At 38.1% G+C, this 23,083-nt stretch overlaps 3 protein-coding genes and 1 pseudogene across 4 annotated transcripts; 2 read left to right on the plus strand and 2 right to left on the minus strand.

Moving 5' to 3' along the window:
• The first annotated feature begins 1,646 nt into the window (after positions 1-1,646).
• On the plus strand, positions 1,647-10,741 carry LOC103448724 (uncharacterized). Its single transcript, XM_008387991.4, has 6 exons — positions 1,647-3,550; positions 4,815-4,955; positions 5,143-6,907; positions 7,405-7,712; positions 8,271-9,130; positions 9,224-10,741. The coding sequence occupies exons 1-6, from the start codon at positions 2,105-2,107 to the stop codon at positions 10,362-10,364; spliced, it is 5,661 nt and encodes a 1,886-aa protein (XP_008386213.3). The 5' UTR covers positions 1,647-2,104; the 3' UTR covers positions 10,365-10,741.
• Positions 10,742-10,960: 219 nt separating this feature from the next.
• LOC103448723 (UDP-glycosyltransferase 79B3-like) lies at positions 10,961-12,537 on the minus strand (annotated as a pseudogene).
• Positions 12,538-13,676: 1,139 nt separating this feature from the next.
• Positions 13,677-16,566, plus strand: LOC103448722 (F-box/LRR-repeat protein At4g14103-like). Of its 2 annotated transcripts, none has more exons than XM_029089037.2 (4): positions 13,677-13,853; positions 14,076-15,210; positions 15,745-15,876; positions 15,953-16,566. In XM_029089037.2, exons 2-4 carry the CDS (start codon positions 14,086-14,088, stop codon positions 16,223-16,225), a joined length of 1,530 nt encoding a protein of 509 aa, XP_028944870.1. In that variant the 5' UTR covers positions 13,677-13,853; positions 14,076-14,085; the 3' UTR covers positions 16,226-16,566. The 2 variants fall into 2 exon arrangements, with proteins under 2 accessions (XP_028944870.1, XP_008386211.2); XM_008387989.4 differs by having other exon boundaries at positions 13,712-13,853; positions 14,076-15,069.
• A 483-nt stretch (positions 16,567-17,049) lies between these two features.
• On the minus strand, positions 17,050-18,456 carry LOC103448721 (UDP-glycosyltransferase 79B9-like). Its single transcript, XM_008387988.4, has one exon. It carries the CDS (start codon positions 18,454-18,456, stop codon positions 17,050-17,052), a length of 1,407 nt encoding a protein of 468 aa, XP_008386210.1.
• Between the last annotated feature and the right edge of the window lie 4,627 nt (positions 18,457-23,083).

A 23,083-nucleotide genomic window follows, 5' to 3' on the forward strand; every position in this document is an offset into this window, starting at 1 on the left:
GTGTGTAAGGAAAAAAAAATGAGATGTGCAGAAATTACTTCTCTAGATATAACCTAAACCCTAAATGCTAATTCCTAAATCTTTTCTTATTTTTCTAGTTTCCCATGGGGCTAAATCTCAAATCTATAAACGACATCGTTTGACCATAAATACAGCATGAGTAAATCATATATTCCTCTTGGTAATCTTGAGTACGAATTCTTTGCTCATACTCACCCGGTGACTAGTTATTTTTGTAGGGAAGTATTTTTACACTTTTTTTTTATCTTCTCACAAATCCCTCTTTACTTCTAGTTATTGGATTGAATAGGTTAGACGAATTGACAGTCAAGATTAAACAGAAGTGTGAAAATCACTTCCCATTTTTTATTGTCGTTTTTTATAAAGTTTATTATTATTAAGGGGATCGAGAATGTTTGAAACTATTACAATAATAAAGGGGAGGGGGAGTTTCAAATGCAAGTGTCACATGTAGAAACCCAACATCCTGTCCACTAGGATATTATCACTTTTACATAAAGGATTCGGGTTGAGAAATCTCCTCAATATATTACTGATCCTTTGCTTGAGGATTGTAATTGATTTTAATTTCTTCTTTACTTGGTTTTATTGGCGAAATATATAATTAGGCGGTGCCTCACCCCTTTTACCTTTCATTCGATTCGTTGGTCGCAGATAAAGAAAAATGTGTGAATAACACCATCCTATATAATATACAGTTTTCCTAAACATTTTTGGCACTTAAAAAAGAGCCGTTGGTGCTTCTTTGAATCCCCTTGTGAGTTATGACATATGTACAGCCACAGCCAAAACACTCCCACCCCATCCCTCTCTGCTACATCGAAAATTAGAATCCAACACATTTGGCGGCAACAACATGCATCAAACATGCACTTGCAAAATTGAGCAAATTACACTAATAAGTTGCACACCCCCTACTCTTTCTCCACGCGCGTGTACTCAACCTCCCATGAACCAAACCAAATCCAAATCCTTCCACCTAAAATCCCAAATCTCAAATCCCATTTCTCAATTCCAATTCCCACTAATCTGAAATCGTATGACTTGATAAAACTGATTGCTCTTGTATCAAAAGCAGAAAGAAATGACATTTGCTCTTTCGGATTAAAGATTGAAAATTTTGTACGGGAATTTGAAGATATTAAAAACATGTATTTCTACGTAATTTTATTTTTGGTATAATTTCTTTACTCGCATAAATCATTTAATCTTTTTTATTTTTTTAGAAAATAAATATAATGTTCATTAATCAACATGAAGAATACATACAAAAATAAAATTAAATACATGAGTGTAATATTGTTAAAACTTTGTCGGAATCTTTTAACTTGAGCAAAAAAAAAAAAAAAACTCACTACGCACAAAAAATTACATATTTGTTCTCTTGATCTAAGTTTGTAAGAAATTTATAACTTAAATGATTAAGAACATTTATTCATACGCTAAAAGTCACAAGTTTGGAGTTTATTTCCAATTCCAATATTGTATTTCTTAAACAGAACAGAAGATGAGATCTCGATTATCACAAAACTTGTTTACACGCACGATGGGTGCGCGTGGGGAAGAAACCCAAAAAAAATAAAAATCAGCGAGGAGCTCTGTTCCATGCGCGCTCTCTCTTTCGCCCTAAGTGTCTCTCTATAACTAAACAGCAAACAGAGAAGATTTCAGAGGAAGAGAAAGAAAAGAGAGACCTTCATAAGGACGCAGAGTCCCGAACCCAGAAGACCCAATCTTCCGGAAACACCCCCAAAATTCTCACCAGCTGAAGGGGGATTCAGCATGCTTCCCCAAATTGATTTCTAGGGTTTCTGTTCCTTTCTCGAATTTCTTTTTGTTCATCGTCCATGGATAAAACCGATCGACTCAGAGATGTCCGGGTGAGTCCCTTAGGCCTCTGTTCTACTTCAATACAGCTTCTCTTTTATAAATCCAGCTGAATCGGGCACCTAATTGGAAGAACAAAGCGATTAATCGATACCCATTTGCCCAAAGCTTCAGATTTTTGTGCATATAATCGCAGATATATACATAAGCACTGGTTTTGTAGAGTTTTGTATAGGATTTTTGTGTGTTTCTTGCCATGCGACTCTCGTCGAAGCAAAGTACGGTGTCGAATCGGTCAGGACCTCGGCTTAGGAAGAAGCACAAGAGGCTTGATGCTATATGTGAGCAGGAGTATAAGAGGAACCATAATGGTGGGGTGGGACCTGGGCCGGGGAGATCGGGGAGTGGTGAGGTGGAGCTGCGTCGGAGCGGGAGGGCTCGCCGTGCCCCGATTTTGCTTGATGTCTCTCCTTCACCGCCGAAGAAGCGGCGGAAGGTTGATAAGAATGTAGTGGTGGGTGCTGGGATGAGTGTGAAGGAGGAAGATTTGGAAACGCCGGGAAGTTGGAGATCGAGGTTGAGATCAAGGGGTAGAAATGTGGGTTTTGGGGTAAAAGGGAAACGGAAGCTTTATGAAGAGGTGAGTGAATGCCGAAGGGAAGAGAAGATGGTGGGGACTCGATCGAATGATAAGAATGGGGAATTTGAAAGTGGGAGGCATAGAGTTGTCAAATCAAAGGGACCAGGGAGGATTAGAGCAACAAATAGTTCAGACCATGAACTGAGAGAGGAATTGCCCGCGAATAAAGATGAACCTGTGGAGGAGGAAGCAGAGGTGATAATTAAGAATGAAGATGTTGCTATGCAATTGGATAGCGGAATGGATGGTGGCAAGGAAATGGAAATAGTGGACGATGATTCCACAATGATAACTGAGGCAGGGGAGAATTCAAAATTAGAGGAAGCATGCATTGTTAATGAGCATGTGGCAACAATGGACAATGCGGAGGTGATGGAACATGCTGATGACCTTGTTGCAACTGTGGACAATGTGGATACGATGGAACATGCTAATGAGCTTGTGGCAACTGTGGACAATGTGGAGACGATGGAACATGCTGATGAGCATGTGGAAGCTATGGACAATGTGGAGCCAACAGAACATGCTGATGAAAAGGTGGAGCAATCTGAGTGCGTGATTCAAGAAGAAAATAATGATAAGCATGTGAAACAGCTAGAGTGTGTGAAGGAAGGAGAAAATCAAGGGGATGCTAGGGTGTCAGAAGCTGTTAGAGTTTCAAGAAATGAAGTGGAAGTAGCAGGGTGTCATGAAGGGAAGGATTCTTATTCATCCAAGCCTGATGAAGAGCTTGCAATAGAAATGAATAATGCGAAGGTGGATAAGTTTAAACATAGGAAAAGTGATACACTTGGCAAGCCACACATTAAGGAGGGCAGAAGGTGTGGTTTGTGTGGGGGAGGGACTGATGGTAAACCTCCAAAAAGATTAGTTCATGATACGGGTGAGAGCGAGAATGAGGCATACTGTGGCTCTTCAGCCTCTGAGGAACTTAACTATAACCTATGGGATGGTTTTGGTGATGAACCTGGTTGGCTTGGACGTCTGTTGGGTCCTGTAAATGATCGTTATGGTATTGCCGGAATATGGGTCCATCAAAACTGTGCTGTGTGGAGTCCAGAGGTGGGGTTTCTTGACTAACTTTTAAACGTTTTATACTTTACATCATAGTACTATACTACTATCTGTATTTTACATTTAATATCTTAATCTTTATGAACATGTTGGTGCTGTTTGTTATCAGTAGTGGTTGGCAACCAGGTTGGTAATGAGTTATTCCAGATAAATCTCCTTTCAAAAATTCAAGACCATTTTATTGGTTGTAAACTTTTTACTTCTCCTTCCACCGCAAAGTTGGCCCTGTATGGTATCATGAAAGGATAAACTTTGAAGTTGGCCCTGTACAGATCAAGGCTTTTTTTACACGTTGGCTCCTTCTTGGAGCTTTTCTTACATTTGAATCTTATGTATTCTTGGATGCTTTAATTATAACAATACCATTGCATTTGATACTTATTACAAGCATATATATACCTTACTCTTTCATGACGATGATGTCAAATTTTGGTATGTCTGGCATGCGACATGCCTATTGCACTAGGAAAGTACTCTACCAGATCAACATATAAAGTTCTTTTAAGACATGGTATTTATAATAATGTGTTGGACCTTATTGTCATGTTATGTATATAAATGCAAGAGTCTTCCAATAAAGAAGGGTTAGTCATAATTATTAGATTGGCGAAATGGGTTTGAACTAAAATGCTTTCTGTTTCCATGTGTTACTGTAGGCTTTGTGTAAAAGTCTCATCATGTGTCTCCTTACTGTCCTTTTCTTTACAGATTGGATTGTCCTTAATCAAATGTTATTTTGAAGTTCTAAAATACCGACCCTCAGTTTATCTTCTCAAATCCGAGGGATTAATTGATGAACCCAGTTACCTTCGTGAAATTACAGTTAAAGTTTTTTCCCCACTCTATTAAGTTTTTTTATTTGTACCTTTTTACAGTAGCTTGCTCTTTACTTATTTTGTTGAAAATAATGGTTGGTTAATCTGGATCTGTTAGCTATCTGACCTTGCTGATCTAGAAGAATGTTTCCTTTGCATGAATATTCACTGATGCTGTGTTTTTATCAGATTATTAGGTATCTACGTTTTACCATCTGTCTTGACCTGTGATGAAACACGTAATTAGGAAGTAAGCAAAAACCTTTATTGCTTGATCCATCGGTGACTGTTGTATATGCATGCAATTATTTACTTATATGGTTTAAACTTTAACTGCTTGGTAGATCCATTGGTGAAGTTAAGAACTGTATTTTCCATTTTGTGTTAAGGTATCTCAGTCAACTCTGATGTTCTATGCATGTGATTTGTGTTTGCAGGTTTATTTTGCTGGTTTAGGATGCTTAAAAAATGTGAGGGCTGCACTATGCAGAGGGAGAGCATTAAAATGCACCCGCTGTGGAAGGGCAGGAGCTACAATTGGGTGCCGCGTTGATCGGTGTCCAAGAACTTACCACTTGGTTGGTTATTTTATTTGCCGTATGCTTATCAGTTTATAATATGAATTTGTGTGCTATACCAGCTTATGGTAAACAGACAAGTAGACAACAAACCCACCCACCCACCCACCCACCCACCCACCCACAAACATAATATGTATGCTCATTCATATATATTTTATGGCTGATGTCATTCTGTAATCTGCAGCCTTGTGCACGAGCTTATGGTTGTGTATTTGATCATCGCAAATTTCTTATTGCCTGTACTGATCATCGGAATCTCTTCCAACCTCTTGGTGATCAATATTTAGCCCGTATAAAGAAATTAAAGGCTAAGAAGATGAAGATGGAAACGAGAAAACTTTCAAATGATGCTTTGCGGAAGGATATTGAGGCAGAAGAAAAATGGTTAGAGAATTGTGGTGAGGATGAAGAGTTTTTGAAACGTGAAAGTAAGAGGCTTCATCGGGATTTGGTGAGAATTGCACCCGTTTACATTGGAGGCTCCGACTCAGAGAGTGGAAAACTATTTCAGGGTTGGGAATCTGTTGCAGGCCTTCAAGATGTCATTGGGTGCATGAAGGAAGTTGTCATGTTGCCTCTTTTATATCCAGAGTTCTTTGATAGTCTTGGTCTCACACCTCCTAGAGGTGTTCTTTTGCATGGGTATCCTGGAACAGGTAAAACTCTTGTTGTCCGGGCATTAATAGGTGCTTGTGCACGTGGTGATAAACGGATAGCATATTTTGCTCGCAAAGGTGCAGATTGTCTAGGGAAATATGTAGGTGATTCAGAGCGCCAGCTAAGACTCTTGTTTCAGGTTGCTGAGAAATGTCAACCTTCTATAATATTCTTTGATGAGATAGATGGGTTGGCACCTTCTCGAACGAGGCAGCAAGATCAGACACATAGTTCAGTTGTGTCAACACTGCTTGCTTTAATGGATGGTTTGAAATCTCGAGGTTCAGTTGTAGTTATAGGCGCCACAAATCGTCCTGATGCTGTTGATCCAGCATTGAGGCGGCCCGGACGATTTGATAGGGAAATCTATTTTCCGCTGCCATCAGTGGAGGACCGAGCTGCCATTCTTTCACTTCACACTCAAAAGTGGCCAAAACCAGTTGCTGGATCCATCCTCAAGTTGGTTGCAAGCAGAACTGCTGGATTTGCTGGTGCAGATCTGCAGGCACTATGTACTCAAGCGGCTATCATTTCTTTGAAGAGAAATTTCCCTTTGCAAGAAGTTTTGTCTACCGCTGGAAAGAATGGTTCCGACCACAAGCGCCTCTCTCTTCCTGCCTTTGCAGTGGAGGACAGGGACTGGTTGGAAGCTCTCTCATGTTCTCCGCCTCCCTGCTCTCGTAGAGAAGCAGGAGTAGCTGCTAATGATGTAGTATGCTCTCCTCTTCCTACCCATCTTATCCCATGTCTGCTACAACCATTATCTACTATGCTTGTTTCCCTTTATCTTGATGAACGACTCTGGTTGCCGGCTCCTCTCAGAAAATCTGCAAGAATGATTGAAAGTGTGATGGTTTCTGCTTTGAATAAGAAGAAGATGCCCAGTGATCGTTGGTGGTCCCATATATCAGTCTTACTTCAGGAAGCAGATGTTGCAAAAGACATAGAGAGAAAGCTTTTGCGCACTGGCATTTTACTGGGATATGATACTTGTGCTGATTCTGATGTTTTTAATGACGATCATGATGATGACGACAGTTTGAAGTTTCAGCCTTCTGTTAAACACCATGGTGGCACACGTCCGAGTTTGTTGCGGAATATATCCGTCGCCTCAACCAGCAAATCAGGATTTCGGATATTGATTGCTGGAAATCCCAGAGCTGGGCAAAGGCATCTTGCTTCTTGCCTTCTTCATTGTTTTGTTGGAAATGTACAAGTTCAGAAGGTTGATTTGGCTACAGTTTTACAAGAAGGGCATGGAGATATGGTGCAAGGCATAACAAAAATATTAAGTATGTTCCTCGCTATTTATTTTGAATTTGTTGTTGCTTGCTTGCTAGTAGGATAAAGACTATGAGCTACATGCTGTAACATTTTGCGATATAATGCTTTAAGCTCAATAGTTGTGCTACTGCGAGTTCTCTTTACCAAGGTGAAATTCTCTTACTGTATTTAATTACCCTGCTTTAAGTACTCTTGGTTTGAACTTCAGTTGATCCTATATTTCTTTTTCATTTTCCTAGAAAGTCTTTTCAACACTTCCATTAATTTCTTTGATACTTGGTAGTAGGTACTCTTTGTCCTAAGCTTAAGCTCGTGGAATAGGAGTGGTATCATAAGATCATTACTTTGATGGAATATTTCAATTTGCAAATTAGAGTATAGGTAATTGCCATAGAAAAAACTACAAAATGATGTGGTTATACTGCATGAGAGAGAACTATAGATTCAGTTGAAGTTTACAATTCAATTTTGAATATTGAAGAGTAAGTTTTATTTTCTCTTGCAGTGAAATGTGCTAGTGTTGGGTCATCTATAGTTTTCATGCCACGAATTGATTTGTGGGCTGTAGAGACACTTCTTCCAACGACAGAGGAAAGTGATTCCGACTTATCAAACCATCTACTTACTGAAAATGAAAAATCGTATTCTGTACATGGTCAATCTGTTGAAGAGGGGAGTGAGCCCACTTCACAGCAATGCAAATCTATAGAAATGGGAGAGTGCACAGGTGATTCTCAGGGCGCTTCACATGCCTGGAACCTATTTGTTGAGCAGGTGGAGTCTATTTGCGTCTCCTCATCCTTGATGATTCTGGTAGGCAGTTTTTTCTTTCTTTTGGTTTTTATTTCCCTCTTTTATCAAATATTTCCACAGATTTAGCTGTGTTGGAGTATGTAGTATTACTGTATTAGCTCAACCATTTTTTCATTGGCAAAGGCTTATTAATTCTAATAGTCTTAATTCTTTTGATCTCTTGTGCCTGAAAAATATATAGTTTCCACTCTTATGGCTATATTGCATGTGGGTCGTAGTCATTTATTTCCATTGTCTATAATTGACTTGGTTTAAGTACTCTTCTAATGATGGCCGGTGGAAAATCTTGCTTAAAAGGTCGGCATTGAATTTCATCTTTGTTGGAAATGAAAGAAACCTTATGTGAAGAGACATGATAAACAGAGCGGAAGATTTCAACCAACCTTAATAAAATTTAACTACTGTGAAATTTTTTTGCTAGTTTTTAAGTCTACAACAAGAACTGGGGTTCATTTGAATTAGTACAAACTAAATGCTTCATGATCTCTGTTTTATTTTAAATAATTAAAATAAATGTCAAAATTAGCTTGTAATGCTTTTTACTTTTTTTTTTGACAGGCTACATCGGAAGTTCCATATTCAGTACTTCCAGTAAGAATAAGACAGTTCTTCAAGAGTGACATATCAAATTGCAATCAGTCAATTCCTATGAAGAATACAGTTCCCCGATTTTCTGTGCAGATTGATGAAGATTTCAACCATGATTTGGTGATCAATCTATCCACAGAAGAGTTATTAAGGGATATGGTTCAACAGGTTGTTCTGTTAATTCATCAAAAGTCCCACATCCATACAACTTCATACCAGGAGTGTGGAACTTGTGATCCTTGGGATCATCAATCAGAGATAGTTAATCACAGGACAGTTCATGGATCAGCTGATGTCAACAACAGTGTAACACAGGGTCCTAATGAATCTCTTCTTAAAGTTCATCTACCGCCTGACAATAGAAGTGTGAAGGGGAAGTCAAACTTGCTTCTTGCAATATCTTCATTTGGCTATCAAATTCTGCAATATCCTCATTTTGCTGAGCTTTGTTGGTTTACTTCAAAACTCAAAGAAGGTCCCTCTGCAGACATAAGTGGACCTTGGAAGGGCTGGCCATTCAATCCTTGTATAGTTCGACCTAATAACTCAATTGAAAAGGTAGCTGTTGCTTGTAGCTCCAGCAATACGAAAAGCAAAGAAAAATTTGGTCTAGTTAGAGGCCTTATTGCTGTTGGTTTATCGGCATATAGAGGTGTCTATACGTCACTCAGGGAAGTCTCCTTTGAGATACGGAAGGTTCTTGAGCTTCTAGTTGCCGAGGTCAATTCAAAGATTCAGGCTGGGAAAGATAGATATCAATATGTTCGCCTTTTGTCGCAAGTGGCCTATCTGGAAGACGTGGTTAATAGCTGGGCATACACGCTCCATAGGTAAAATGCTTCTATTGCAATTAGTGTCCTTGTAGATTTGTTTATATTTTTTTGTTTTCCTGGATTATCTAATAATGATTGCTAACATTTCAGTTTAGAGTTGGATGCTCCAATGAAAATGGAAAATGCTAAGCTAACTGATGTGAGACATCCAAAAGATGATGATGTGAGACCTCCAGATGATCACCATGTGGATGGACAAGTTCAAACTGAGGAACCCAAGCCAAATAATACTAGCAAATGCTCCGACGAGCTTGAAGTGCCGGAAAGTGTCCCTCAAGGGTTTGATACTGAAAAAGTCGGTTGTGTTGACTTAAACAAAGATGGTGAGTTGGGTCATCCTGATTCTGAGGGTAGACTTGCAATTTCAGATTTGTCTGGACAGAAAATCATCGTAATGGATTCTACCCTGGACAAATCTCTTCTTGGTTCCAGTGAAAGTTTGAATGAATCAGAAAATGACAGAAACCATGTCGAAGTGAATGGAGATTCTGGATCCTTGAAACATTCAAATGGATTTGACTGCACTGAATCTGTTGTCATTTCTGAGGATGGTTCTACTTCTGGTGAATTTGGCAGCATTAAGCTCTCAAGCTCTAGGGCCATCTGCAACGAGGTTAACGGTTTGTCCTCAATGGAGGCTGGTATTATACTTAATAATGGTAAGTGTGATGCCAATGAGCATATTGTAGGCATTGACACCTCGAACAAAATATTTCTCCCTACCAAGTCTGGGGTTCTTTGCTTGTATCGTTGTTGCCCTACATGCCTAGATACCCTCCGCAGTTTGACACATAAACTTCTTATTCACAAATGGGGATCAAATAAGAGCCAATGGACTATAGAGGATGCTCATGATATCGTTGCATCAGCGTCTGTTGATCTTCTTTCAGCCATTAGAAGAATTGTCGGTTCTGGAGGTTTCAGCAACTCACCGGATAATAAAATGAGAGACAGAAATAGTGAGGAGTTCAAATGGCCGGAAGCAGTTACATGTCACTGCAAAAATTCAGGAACTAAGAGTCTTTTGCCAGTGGAATGTAAATGCCACACCATCAGCGAGGACACATCCCTGAGTACTCATCGCAGGTTTGATCCAAAATTTATTTTCAGAGATGGTGTACTGATTCATATGGATCCTGACAAGGATGTTTCTTTCCACTGTAAATTCGAGACCCTGTGCCTCTGTTCTCTTATAGAGTTGATACTAATGGCCGAGCAGCCTTTTCATTGATTTGATCCTTTCACAGCTTGGGTTTGCTATACCCGTGTCAAAGTTTTGTGCCGTCGCCGAATTTAGACGTGCAAATTTTCTCGAGTCTTTGAAAATGAAATTAGTAGTTATCGGCTTGGTGGTCTGAACTATTTTCTGCAAAGTATACTTGTGGAGTTTTCACTCTGCCTGAGGAGCCAATCGCCGTATGTAGTTAGCAGATTTGGACACCATTGTTTCATTCGTTTTTACATACTCAACTAGTTCAGTTGGACTTTTGCATTATATGGTTTTGTTACTAACCCTTGAGACTAGTTTTTGGAAAATGAAATGATAGGGAGAAACACCTGTATGCAAACTTTTCTTTGATTTTAATGAGTAATTTGATTTTAATCCAAGCGATAGTCCTACTCTAAACTGCATTAACGGGAGGGGAACGAGTTTGAATCCGAGGATCAACGAGTTGGAGAGGAATGCCTTAACCACCAGGGCAATTATGACACTCTTGTTCTTTTTCCTTTCCTTTTTATTTTGATCATTTGGATTTTGAAATCACAAAACTGGCCTACGAAAATTATAGCGTTACAAGTGAGTGTAAAAACAACAACAGGTAATGATTTGGAGCATAAAATATCCGGATTTTTAATGACACTCTCATCTATTAACAGGTAACGATAATTTGTAGGATAAACTTCAACTGTACGTAAAAATCATCAAGATGTCAAAGACAGTAAAAGTCGACATAATCGAGATGGAGAAGTTAATCTACAACAACATTAAACAATCTGTTTGAGATTCTGAACAAATCTATCAACATAGCCACTCATAAACCCTGCCTCCGATACTATTTCCCTCCACTTTTCATGGTTCCTCTTCACCATAACACCCACCTCACTCTCCGTATCCATCACACTTTTAATGGCTTCCTTCAAGCTCCCTTTCGAAATCCACCCACTTTCTTCCCTCTCCACCTCCACTGCAACCTTGAGCTCTTTAGCCATTAACTTGGTTCCCAAGATCTGGTCCGGCCATTGTGGCACCAACACAATCTGCTTCTTACTCAACAGAGACTCCCACATCGACCCAAACCCACAGTGGTGCACAAAGCACCCTACTGCTGGGTGGCTCAAGATCAATGGCTGCTGCACCCAGCCCCCAAACACCACCCCTCTCCCTCTAACCCTCTCTTCAAACCCATCGGGCAGTGCCTCTTCGATCGTCTCACAACCCAATAGCGGTTTCAGAGCTACCAAAAATGGCAACCCAGTTAGCTCAAACCCTAGCAAAACCTCTTGGAATTGGTCCTTTTCAAAGATCCACTGGCTTCCAACTGCACAAAATACCACAGACCCAGCCTCAAACCCAGCAAACCACTCAGCCCACCTGTCTTCTAATTGTTGGGGGATTTTGTTTAGGCCTAATACTGGGCCAGTTAAAAGCACAGGCTTTTGATACTTCGCTTCCAAGTAATCGCAAAAATCACCTTCCAGTTCTCTGCACGTTCGGAGGCAGAACGCGTCGCATTCTTTGGTGGATGTGATCACCCTTTGGTAAAATGTGACCCCCTCTCCACACGGCTCCCTAATGGCTATCAAGGACCGGACTTCATAGTCCCGCGTCATACCACGGTTGATGACGGGTACGGAGGAGGTGGGTTCCTCCGCTGTCGTTCCTCGGTCACTGTCATGGGCACACTATTACATTCTGGTGTTGGGACAAGGGCAGCCGCGTATACAGCCGCGCAAATGACACCATAATAAATGGATTTAATACCAAGCCCTCTTGCGATATCCGGTATCCAATGGGCAAGGTCAAAGACGATCATGTCGATTATATGTTTTGGATCAGCAGCACTTGCTTTTAGGAAATCATGTATTTGGTCGCGGGTGCGGTCCATGGCAATGGTGAGAAAATGGATCGAAGATAGCGGGATTTCGGAGGCCGTCTCAGCGCCCTTTGGGAGGCCTTCGACGTGAGGAACGGTGATTGAATGGAAGGTGATGAGGTGTGGGTGGTGATTGAGATGTTGAAGCTTCGTTTGGGCTTTCTTGGGCAACAAGAAAGTGATTCTATGGCCTCTGGCAGCCAGCTCGTTAGAGAGGTGGAGGAACGGAGTCAAGTGTCCCATTGCAAACCATGGGAACATGGCTATGTGAAAATTTGATCTCACCAAATCATGATCCGGTCGCTCCATTTTTGTGTGCTCTCCTCTATCAACGATTCTCACTCTCTCGTGAGGCCTGCCCTTTTATTTTGAACATTTGATGCCTACACACATGAAAGACATGCCCTTCTGGAATTCTGAGTGTTTTTTGGTGTGACCTCTTTGGAGTTTAGTCCCTCTCCTTTTTATCCTTAATTTGTTGGTAGCGGTTTCCACACATGAAAAATGATACGCACTCATGGAACTCATGCTGGTATTGGACACACCTGATATACCAGATTTTGGGCTTGAGAGATGTTTTTACACATCATTTTTAGTTTCTCACAAGTCTCCTTATTTCTGACCATAAGACTGAATGATTTAAAAGAAACAATAGGCATGATTGAACAAGAGTATGTATGAGGTTAAAAAGGGTGTGTGTTTATCAATTCTCTTGAGGATTTTATAAAGTTCTTCAGTTCACCGATATATATATGTTTGTATGTATGTCTGTATGTATGTATATATATATGGTGACTCCGTAAACTTGAGGGGGCGTAATAAAAAGTAATGTTAGCATTTTTGTACCATATTAGCTTACCACATGGTGATGCATAACCCAACATTCAATGAAATAAACAAAATTAATTAAAATAACATGTACATATCACTTATCATATCAGACTTACAATTGTGGTACAAAAATATGACACCCTTAGCATTTTCCAAATTCAAAATTTATTATAAGAATAGAGTTGTCCATATGCATGGAGGTTCAACCTTAAATAACTTTAGTATTAGAGAAAAATAGAATTAACAAATCTAAAACACAAAATTCATAGCATTGTCATAAAACATTTCAATGTATATTGTCCTCGACGAGTTTTCGTAGTCAGAAATCTTTTCATAATCAACTATCAATATTTACTCCAAAGAAAATTGTAAAATTAGGGTTAAGGCATTACCTAAGGAATCGAAATAAAATTGGTCTAACCAAGTATGTTGTTAAGGCTGAAATATCTTTGTGAATCTTCCGGATCCAAAAAAAAAAAAAGTGGACTGCTATGACGATTTAAGAGAGAGAGAGTATAAACCAGATGAAAACACAAAGACGAAAGTGAAACAAACAAAACCGCAAGAGCGAAGCTGAACAGTCTGGTAAAGTACGGGGACTGTTGGGCAATTACACTAATACAAAACTGGTATGTCTTTTCTTCCCCCCACCCCCCCTCCTGAAAAGCCCAAACAGCGAGCAGAGCGAAACAAGAAGGTTTTTCAAAGAGAGCAAGTTACAGCAGCAAAGGTCGAAACGCAGTCGTTCTTGATGCAATTGAGCTTCTCAATTTCTCCATTTCAGAACATTCAAGGTATTTTCTTATTCGCAACCCTTTCTTTTCACTTCCTTATCATCTGTTTGGTTACCGTGAAAACTGAGATATGATCAATAGAAAATTCAAGATTGAATGCAGTTCCTAGGGTTTGTTGCGTTGATTATTTTGTTCATGGGTCTGTTTTTTTTCAATTCGAGAGATGGATTTCATGGGTAGATAGATAGAAAGTAAAATTTCACTTCTTTTTGAAATTTACAGGGTAATAGAAATGGGTTCAAAGGTTCAAGCCATGGTTACAGATAGGATTAGTGAATTGCCAAAGGAACTTCTTCATGACATACTCTCCCTTCTTCCAGCAAAATACGTTGTGAGGACCAGCGTTTTGTCTACAAAATGGGAGAACATATGGGCTTCTGTCCCCAATCTAGACTGCGAATTCGAAACTTTACCTATAGTATGGAGAGAATCTGTGTCCCTCCCTGATGGTATCACATGGGAAGACGAACATGTGTCTGACCATGTCGATTTTATGACATTTGTTGATCGTGTACTTTACTTTCGCTGCGATTCAGTTATTAAAAAATTCCGTCTTCATTGCTACTGTCGTGTTGAGGATGCCCCTCGTATTGATGGTTGGATTCGCGCTGCCATTAGGCGTAATGTCGTTGAGCTTGATCTTTGTGTTCAAGCACATCGTGATGATTATCAAGAGGACCCGCCTTTGGAGTTTCCTCGACGTGTATTCATGTGCAAAACACTGGAGGTTTTGAAGGTGAAGTCAGATTTTATTACCTATGCTCCTCCTACATCAGGCTGTTTCCCAAGCCTCAAGGTCCTTGATATCAGAGTTGATAATCCTGAAGCCGACTCAATGGAAAAGTTTTTTTCGTGCTGCCCTGTACTTGAAGATTTATCTCTATTTGCATGTGTCACAGATGGTAGGCTTTGGAATTTTAAGGTCTCTGCTCCCAAACTGAAGAGATTAAAAATGACCTTCTTAACTGATCTCTATGATGATAATAATCCAAAGTACTATATTTCTATTAATGCTCCAGAGCTTGAACAGCTTGACATTAAGCAGGACTTTTTGTCAAATTATTCATTTGTGAATCTAAAATCCCCAGTCAAAGGCAGTGTCGATTTCTATTGCCATCTTGGGAAACTCCAGCGTCACTTCTTTGAACGAGCAACTGCGCTTCTGAAGACATTTGCCAACGTTAAATATCTGTCTATTTCAGCTCATTTTGTGGCGGTTAGTATATTCCTCAACTCGTTTATTTTACACTTTTTTTTTATTGATAGGAAAACAGGAAGGAGGGCGGGGGGTTCTTTAAGAGAAGAAGGGATGATATGTTTTCCCTTCATTTATAAAGAGGAAGACGGGAGCAGTCAGGCATGCATATAAACCCTTCTTTTATATCCTTTCAAAGTTGGACAGATTGAAGAAATCAAATAGTATTTTGGTTTTGGGTTAAGAAGGAAATAATAAAGAAACAGCAATGTAGTTGGATATTAAAATTCTCATCTTGTTTCTACGTTTTATATTATTTTCTTTTTCAGAATTAGATCTTAATTACCTTTTATGTACGAAACAAATGCGGAAAAGTTTGTGTGCACACATTTTCTTTCTCTCCTTAATTACATGAGGCAAATACACATCCCTGGCATGCCGCATTTTCATTCTTTCTTTGTACCACAAGCTAGTGTTTGTAACTGAAACCTGTATTACGTTTTGACAACTTATGCTTTGAAACAGCATATGCATTAGTAAATGCTTCATTTATGCATGGTTTATGTTTGATCAATATATTATGTTTCAAAAGATTTATTGTCTGCCTGTATTTTGATAGTCCGAGCGAATTGATGGAGTGATTTATCTGCATGATGAGGATGTGTTTGATCAATTTTTTGATATTTCGTGAAACAGGGTTGTCTGCCTGCTTTCAATCATTTGACCGAATTGAAGTTGCTTGTTTTTGATTGCTATCATTGGGATTTGCTAACACAGTTGCTCAAGAAATCAAATAATTTGGAATCTCTTGTCATCGAATATGAAGAAGTAAGATGTATTTTCGCTCATGCTAAGTCATAACAACTTGATGCTCTCTAGTATTCTCATCATTCGTACTTTTCAGGATGAGGAATGCGTTGAGGATCATGAGGAACTTGAAAGGTACTCAAAAGAGGATCTATGGAGTACACCAGAGTCTGTGCCTATTTGTGTGACTGGACACCTCAAGACTATCACTATAAGGGGACTCGAGGGATACCCGCATGTGAAGAAAGTGGCAAAGTGTTTGTTAAACAGCGGTAAAGTTTTGACTAAGATGACTGTTGACAATGAAGAGTTGTACAAAGAACTAATGCTTGAAGGGGGCTCTAGGACTTGTCTGGTTGAAGTTGTCTGAACTGCAGCGTTCACAACGTTTTTCTATTTTGTAACTCCAGCATTGTGTTTTAGATGGATTCAGCCATCAAAGTTGGAAACCAGACAAGCACATCTGTTAAATCCTAAGATGGATCGATTTTCAGATGTTTATTTTTGAGCTGTATACATTTCTTATCCGCTTTGTATCACTTCTTTTAGCCTTGGGTAGAATTCTATAGTGGTGACACGAACATGTATGAAGAGATGTGCTGAAGCTACTCATGCCACAGTCTTCAGTTTCTTTGAACCATATTTTGCATTTTGCCCTTCCTTTTGTATGGAGGGTGTTTATTTTATTGTGAATCAATTCAAATTTTAGTATTTGGTGTTGTATGAACTAGGCTTTTGCATGCTAACTGAAGCAAAGTTTTGTTGAGCTGGAAATGCCTTCTGGGCTGTAACTTTGGCTGAGGTGAGTCGAGTGGAAATAAGATTTTGATGGTTAGGGACACTTGCATTTTGTTAGCACATAGGATGCTAGCCGACATTCACCTCTCCCAGACCCTGCGTAAAGCGGGAGCCTTGTGCACTGTGCACGACCTTTTTTTATAGGATGCTAGTTTATCATAACAAGTATAGTTGATTAACTAAACGGACTTAGTTTTAATTGATTTTTTTGCAAAGGTATCTTTACATAATGTTTTATAATACGAATGATTTAGATCATAAGCACAAGTTTTGAGAATTGGCAATGGAAAGTTTTTAGTTCGAATTCCTACTCGTCTTTTAGTACCCTAGTATTATTATTGAAATAAACTTCAATTGTCATATATCAAAGACGTCAACAAGACATCGAAGATATAATTAAATATGCTCTTTCAGATTGTCAACAAACTTATCAACGTAGCCACTCATAAACCCTGGCTCCGATATTATTTCCCTACACTTTGCATGGTTCTTCTTCACCATAACACCCACATCACTCCCTTTATCCATCACACTTTTAACAGCTTTGCTCAAACTCTCCCTTGAAAACCACCCATCTTCTTCTCTCTCTACCTCCACCGCAACCTTGAGCTCTTTGGCCAGCAACTTGGCTCCCAAGATCTGGTCCACCAATTGTGGGACCAGCACAATCTGATTCTCACTCATCAAAGACTCCCACATTGTCCCATACCCACAGTGGTGCACAAAGCACCCAACTGCTGGGTGGCTCAAGATCAAAGGCTGTTGCACCCAGCCCCCAAACACCACCCCTCTCCCTCTAACCCTTTCTTCAAACCCCTCGGGCAATGCCTCTTCAATTGTCACACAACCCAATGGCGGTTTCACAGCTACCAAAAATGGCAACCCAGTTAGCTCAAACCCTAATACAAGCTCTTGGAATTGGTCTTTTTCAAATGCCCACTGGCTCCCAAATGCACAAAATACCACCGTCCCGGCTTCAAACCCCGCAAACCAATCAGCCCACCTGTTTTCTAATAACGTTGGTCCTTTTTCCAGGCTCAATACGGGTCCAGTTAACAGCACTGGCTTTTGAAACTGTGCTTCCAAGTAATCACAAAAGTCGCCTTCGAACTCTCTGCACGTTCGAAGGCAGAAGGCGTCACATTCTTTGATGGCTCTGAATCCTGTGATAAGCCTCTGATTAACTCTAATCCCAACCCCACACGATCTTGATGTCATCAAGGACCGAACTTCATGGCTACGCGTCAGTACCACAGTTGACGATGGGTACCCAGGAGGTGGTTTATGTTGTTGTTCTTCAGTCATTGTCATGGGCGCCATGCATGCATCTTTGGTCACGTAATTACATATCGGAACTAGAGAAAGTGCGTATGCCGCCGCGCAAATGACACCATAGAAAATGGATTTAATGCCAAGCCCTCTTGCGATCTCTGGTATCCAATGGGCACTGTCAAAGAAAATCATGTCGACTTTACAGTTAGCAACACTTGTTTTCAGAAAATCCTGTATTTGGTCACGGGTGCGGTCTATGGCAAGGGTGAGAAAATGGCTCAAAGATAGCGGGATTTCGGAGACAAACTCAGTCTTGTCCGGGAGGCCTTCAATGTGAGGGACGGTGACTGGATGGAAGGTGACGAGGTGTGGGTGGAGATTGAGATGTTGAAGCAGAATTTGAGCTTTCTTGGGCAACAAGAAAGTAATTTTATGGCCTCTAGCGGCCAGCTCGTTAGAGAGGTGGAGGAATGGAGTCATGTGTCCCAATGCAAACCATGGGAACATGGCTATGTGAAAACTAGAGCTCATCAACTCACGATCGGGTTGCTCCATTTTTGTGTGTGTTCTCCTCTATCATCGATTTTCAGTCTCTCGTTTTATTTATAATAGAGGATGCTGGGTTTGATGAATGCTCAATCTCGTGAGGCCTGCCCCTTGTTTTTAACATTTTATGCCTGCACACATGAAACCCATGTCTTTCTGAGTGTTTTTTGGCGTGATTTCTTTGGAGTATAGTGCCCCGCCCTTTTTTACCCTTATTTTGTTGGTAGCGGACTCGACACATGAATAATCCATATTCATCAAACCATGCTGGTAGTGAACACATCCGATTTGAACTCGATACAACACTAAATTCATCTAAACTACGGTGAAGAGAATTCAAATTTTTGTGAGCAAAGGATGAAGGACACTGCTTTAGCTAACTTGACTAAATCTATAAATGAGTTACATTATGTAATGTACTAGCTAATATATTATATATACATACATAGAACATGATTGATGTTTTCTTTTTTATTTTGGTAATTAAAGACTGTTAGAAACAACGACGATAATACTTGCCTAACCATTAACCAAGTAATTCTCTAGAAGATCGCCGGTGGTCCTCTTCAATGGGATTTAATTGATGTCCGAAGCCAACCTTCCAGCCATCTTGCAGGTGAGTTAACTTATTTCTGACTCTCGCCTGACAGCCATCTTTGCAGCCAACCTACCCCTCGCCTCATCGGCATATGCTAGAATTTCGGGGACAAGCATGATATGGCGAAAGGACAAGGCCAGAGATTTGCATGAGTGAGAGCATCCTCAAAGTTACAGTTAAAAGGCTCAAGAATTTATTGGAAAAAAAATACATATATTAATCTATAAAGTTTTTCATACAACCTATTACAATATCTCTTGGCATGTTTTCGTGTTTTGAAAGCGTTGCGTGATAACATCATTACCAATACCATCAAATATTTCTCTCTATAAAATTAATCATGTTATCATTCATCAATCTTCCATCCAATTTCTCAATCGATTCTTCAAAACCTTCATGGCCAAAAATTGCTCTTTCAATGGTGACAATAGCAACTAAAAGAGTTAGTGCTGATGTCAAAGCAAGTAAGTTAATTATGGAACATGGCTATGTGAAAACTAGAGCTCATCAACTCACGATCGGGTTGCTCCATTTTTGTGTGTGTTCTCCTCTATCATCGATTCTCAATCTCTCGTTTTATTTATAATAGAGGATGCTAGGTTTGATGAATGCTCAATCTCATGAGCCCTGCCCCTTGTTTTTAACATTTTATGCCTGCACACATGAAACCCATGTCTTTTTTGGCGTGATTTCTTCTTTGGAGTATAGTGCCCCCCCCCCCCCCCCCTTTTTTTTTTCTTTACACATGAAATCTAAATTTATAATTAATTTTTATCCTTAAATATACGGAGTAATTAGGTTTTCATCCTTATTTTTACTACTCTATTGATTAAAACCTTATTACTTTTCAATTTTTGATCAAGGTCCTTTGTATTAATAATATCATTAATTATTTCAATAATAAAATATTTTTTATTTATAAATATATTCATTTAATATTAAAAATGTTACAATTAGTATATTTATATTTATGGCTAAATTTTTTATCATATATTTTTATTTTTAGTTTGTACCCATTTTTAATTTGCAACCCTTTTTTAATTTGTACCAATTTTCCTTTCAATTTTAATTTGTACCCATATATTAATTTCTTTTTGTGCCCATATTTTTTAAAGTTTTATTTGTATTGTACCCATATTTTTTTATTTATTTGTACCCATTTTTATTTTTGCTAAATGTACCCATTTTGAAGAATGTACCCATGTTTTGATACAATAATTTTTTGGTTATTTTTTATGAATGTACCCATGTTTACACACACACACACAATAGTATATTTATATTTTAATATTTTTAATCCCACAAATTATGTTTTTTATTTAAAATCTCATTAATATAAACAACTATAATTTTAATTTTTAGTTTAAAAAATATAGTAACATACATAGAAATAAATTATCAATTAATTTTAGGGACTTGGATCAAAAATTGAAAACCAACAAAGTTTCAGTCAAAGATTGTTCATAACTAGGGACCGCATCCAAAGTCTCCCTTAAATATACCTTTCTCCGAGGACCAAAATTGAAATCTATACTCGAAATTAACAAAAAATAAATAAAATTAAATTAAAAAAATAAAAAAATAAAACCTCATCCAAAATAATAGTCAAACTACAATTTACTTTATTAACAGTGTAAGGCACCTCTTTTTTCTGAAGTTATATATAGGAACCTCGGACATTATTTTCTTTTGACATCGACGTGTCTGCATATACAATTATACATGCAATTTAAAAAGGGTACTTTTCTGCGTATAATTATTAGAATTGGTTGTTAATAACCCACAATCAGAAGAAAAAAAAAATATTAGATCCAAAACCAAAAACCCTAGCAGCGCCACTCCCTCACTTCTTCTCACTCCCTCACTTCTTCTTTCGCAGTCGCTGACCCCTTCTTTAGGTTGCAGTTATCTGGCAACCTTTCTTTTATGCGGTTTCCTTTCTTTCCTTTCCCCTCTAGAATCTTAGGTCATGCCCTTCGTGGATGGCTTGTTTATCCGGCGTGCTTCGCCATTGTTTCGTAGTTTTCGTCAATTTCTCATTGTTTATCATCGTACTTTATCTTCGGCAAACATAATCCTTATCCTGTAAATGCCCTTCTTCAACCCTTAACACCCATCATATTCCATCTCCTTCATAAGCTCCCCCTTCTCAGACACCACTCCTCCCACAACAGTTGCTCAAAGCCACTAGCGGCAAACCGGATTTAGCCGCCATATCTCAGTCCTTCCCTTACTACTCCTCGCCTGACCAGCGTATGCCGGAATTTCGGGGACAAGCATAATGCAGCCAAGGACAAAGCCAGAGATTTGCATGAGCAGGAGCATCCTCAAAGTCACAGTTAAAAGGCTCAAGAATTTACTAGAAAAAAAAAAACACATATATTAATTTATAAAGTTTTTTCATACAACCTATTACAATATCTCTTGAGGGGTTTTCATGTTTTGAAAGCGTTGCGTGACAACATCATTACCAATACCATCAAATATTTCTCTCTATAAAATTAACCATGTTATCATTCATCCATCTTCCATCCAATTTCTCAATCGATTCTTCAGAAATTTCATGACTGAAAATGTTCTTTCAATGGTGACAGTAGCAACTGGAAAAGTTAGAGCTGATGTCAAAGCAAGTAAGTTAATTATTAATTTAATTGTCATCACGTGGGGCATTGTAGATGCAAATTATTTTAGGGATACTTTGGATGCGGTCCATAATCCTTAACATTCTTTGATTAAAACCTTAATGGTATTCAAAGTTTGATCAAAGTCCCTTGACTTTGTACACCTCATTATATTACAATTAATATTTATATTTTTATAGTTTTATTTTATGAGATTTATAATCCTATAAATTTAAAATCCCTTATTATAATACTATTACAAACGGTTACAATAAAAAAATTCAAACATTTTGATTGAATAAATGGATAAAAACTATGTAAAAATAAGAAATAATAAATGGCAAAAGAATGTATCCATAGTGTTAAAAAAGTTGGTACATTTCACATATAACAAAGTGATACATTAATAAAGAAGAATGGGTACATTGTAAATAAATTAGGGTACAGATAAAAGATTAAAAAATTATGAGTACAAATGAATTTTTTTAAATATAAGCGCTAAAAGAAATTAATACATTGGTACAAAATAAAACTAAAAAGAAAATACTACAAATTTAAAAAATGTTGCAAATTAAAAGTGGGTACAAGCTAAAAATATAAATATATGATACAAAGTTTAGGCATAAAACATAAATATACCATATGTAATTTTTCTATCATTGATTAAATATATAATGTCACGTGACGGTATACACATGGGTACAAACACAAATAAAACTTTAAAAAAATATGGGCACAAAAAGAAACTAATATGTAGGTACAAATTAAAAATGAAAAAAAAAATTGGTACAAATTAAGGGGGGTGTATTCAATTAGGATTTTGAGGGATTTTAATTCTTTTAATGAATCTAGGGGTATTCAATCAGGATTTTAAGTGATTGTCTAAAATTCAAGGTGTATTCAATTAGAATTTTAAGATAGTTTATTAAAATCCTTAGAAATTCGGGTGTATTCAATTAGGATTTTAAAGAAGTTTATAACATTCTAGGTGTATTCAATTAGAAATCGATTTTAAAGAACTTGAGAAAGTTGATGAATTAGAGGGAATTAGAGAGATTTTGTAGTGTATTTTAAGCATCCACAAATCTCACCTAAATCCATTAAAGTCTCTCAAATTCTCAATTGAATACACCTTCCTAAAAATAGGTACAAACTAAAAATAAAATATATGATAAAAAATTTAGCCATAAATATAAATATACTAATTGTAACATTTTTAACACTAAAGGAATATATTTAAAAATAAAAATATTTTATTATTCAAATAATTAATGATGTTATTAATACCCAAATACCTTGATAAAAAATTGAAAATAAATAGGATTTTAATCAATGGAGTAGCAAAAAGAAGGATATGAACCTAATTTTTGTCTACCATTTTTTTTTAGTTATA

The sequence above is a fragment of the Malus domestica genome, chromosome 11, assembly GCF_042453785.1.
Source record: "Malus domestica chromosome 11, GDT2T_hap1".
Taxonomy (NCBI): domain Eukaryota; kingdom Viridiplantae; phylum Streptophyta; class Magnoliopsida; order Rosales; family Rosaceae; genus Malus; species Malus domestica.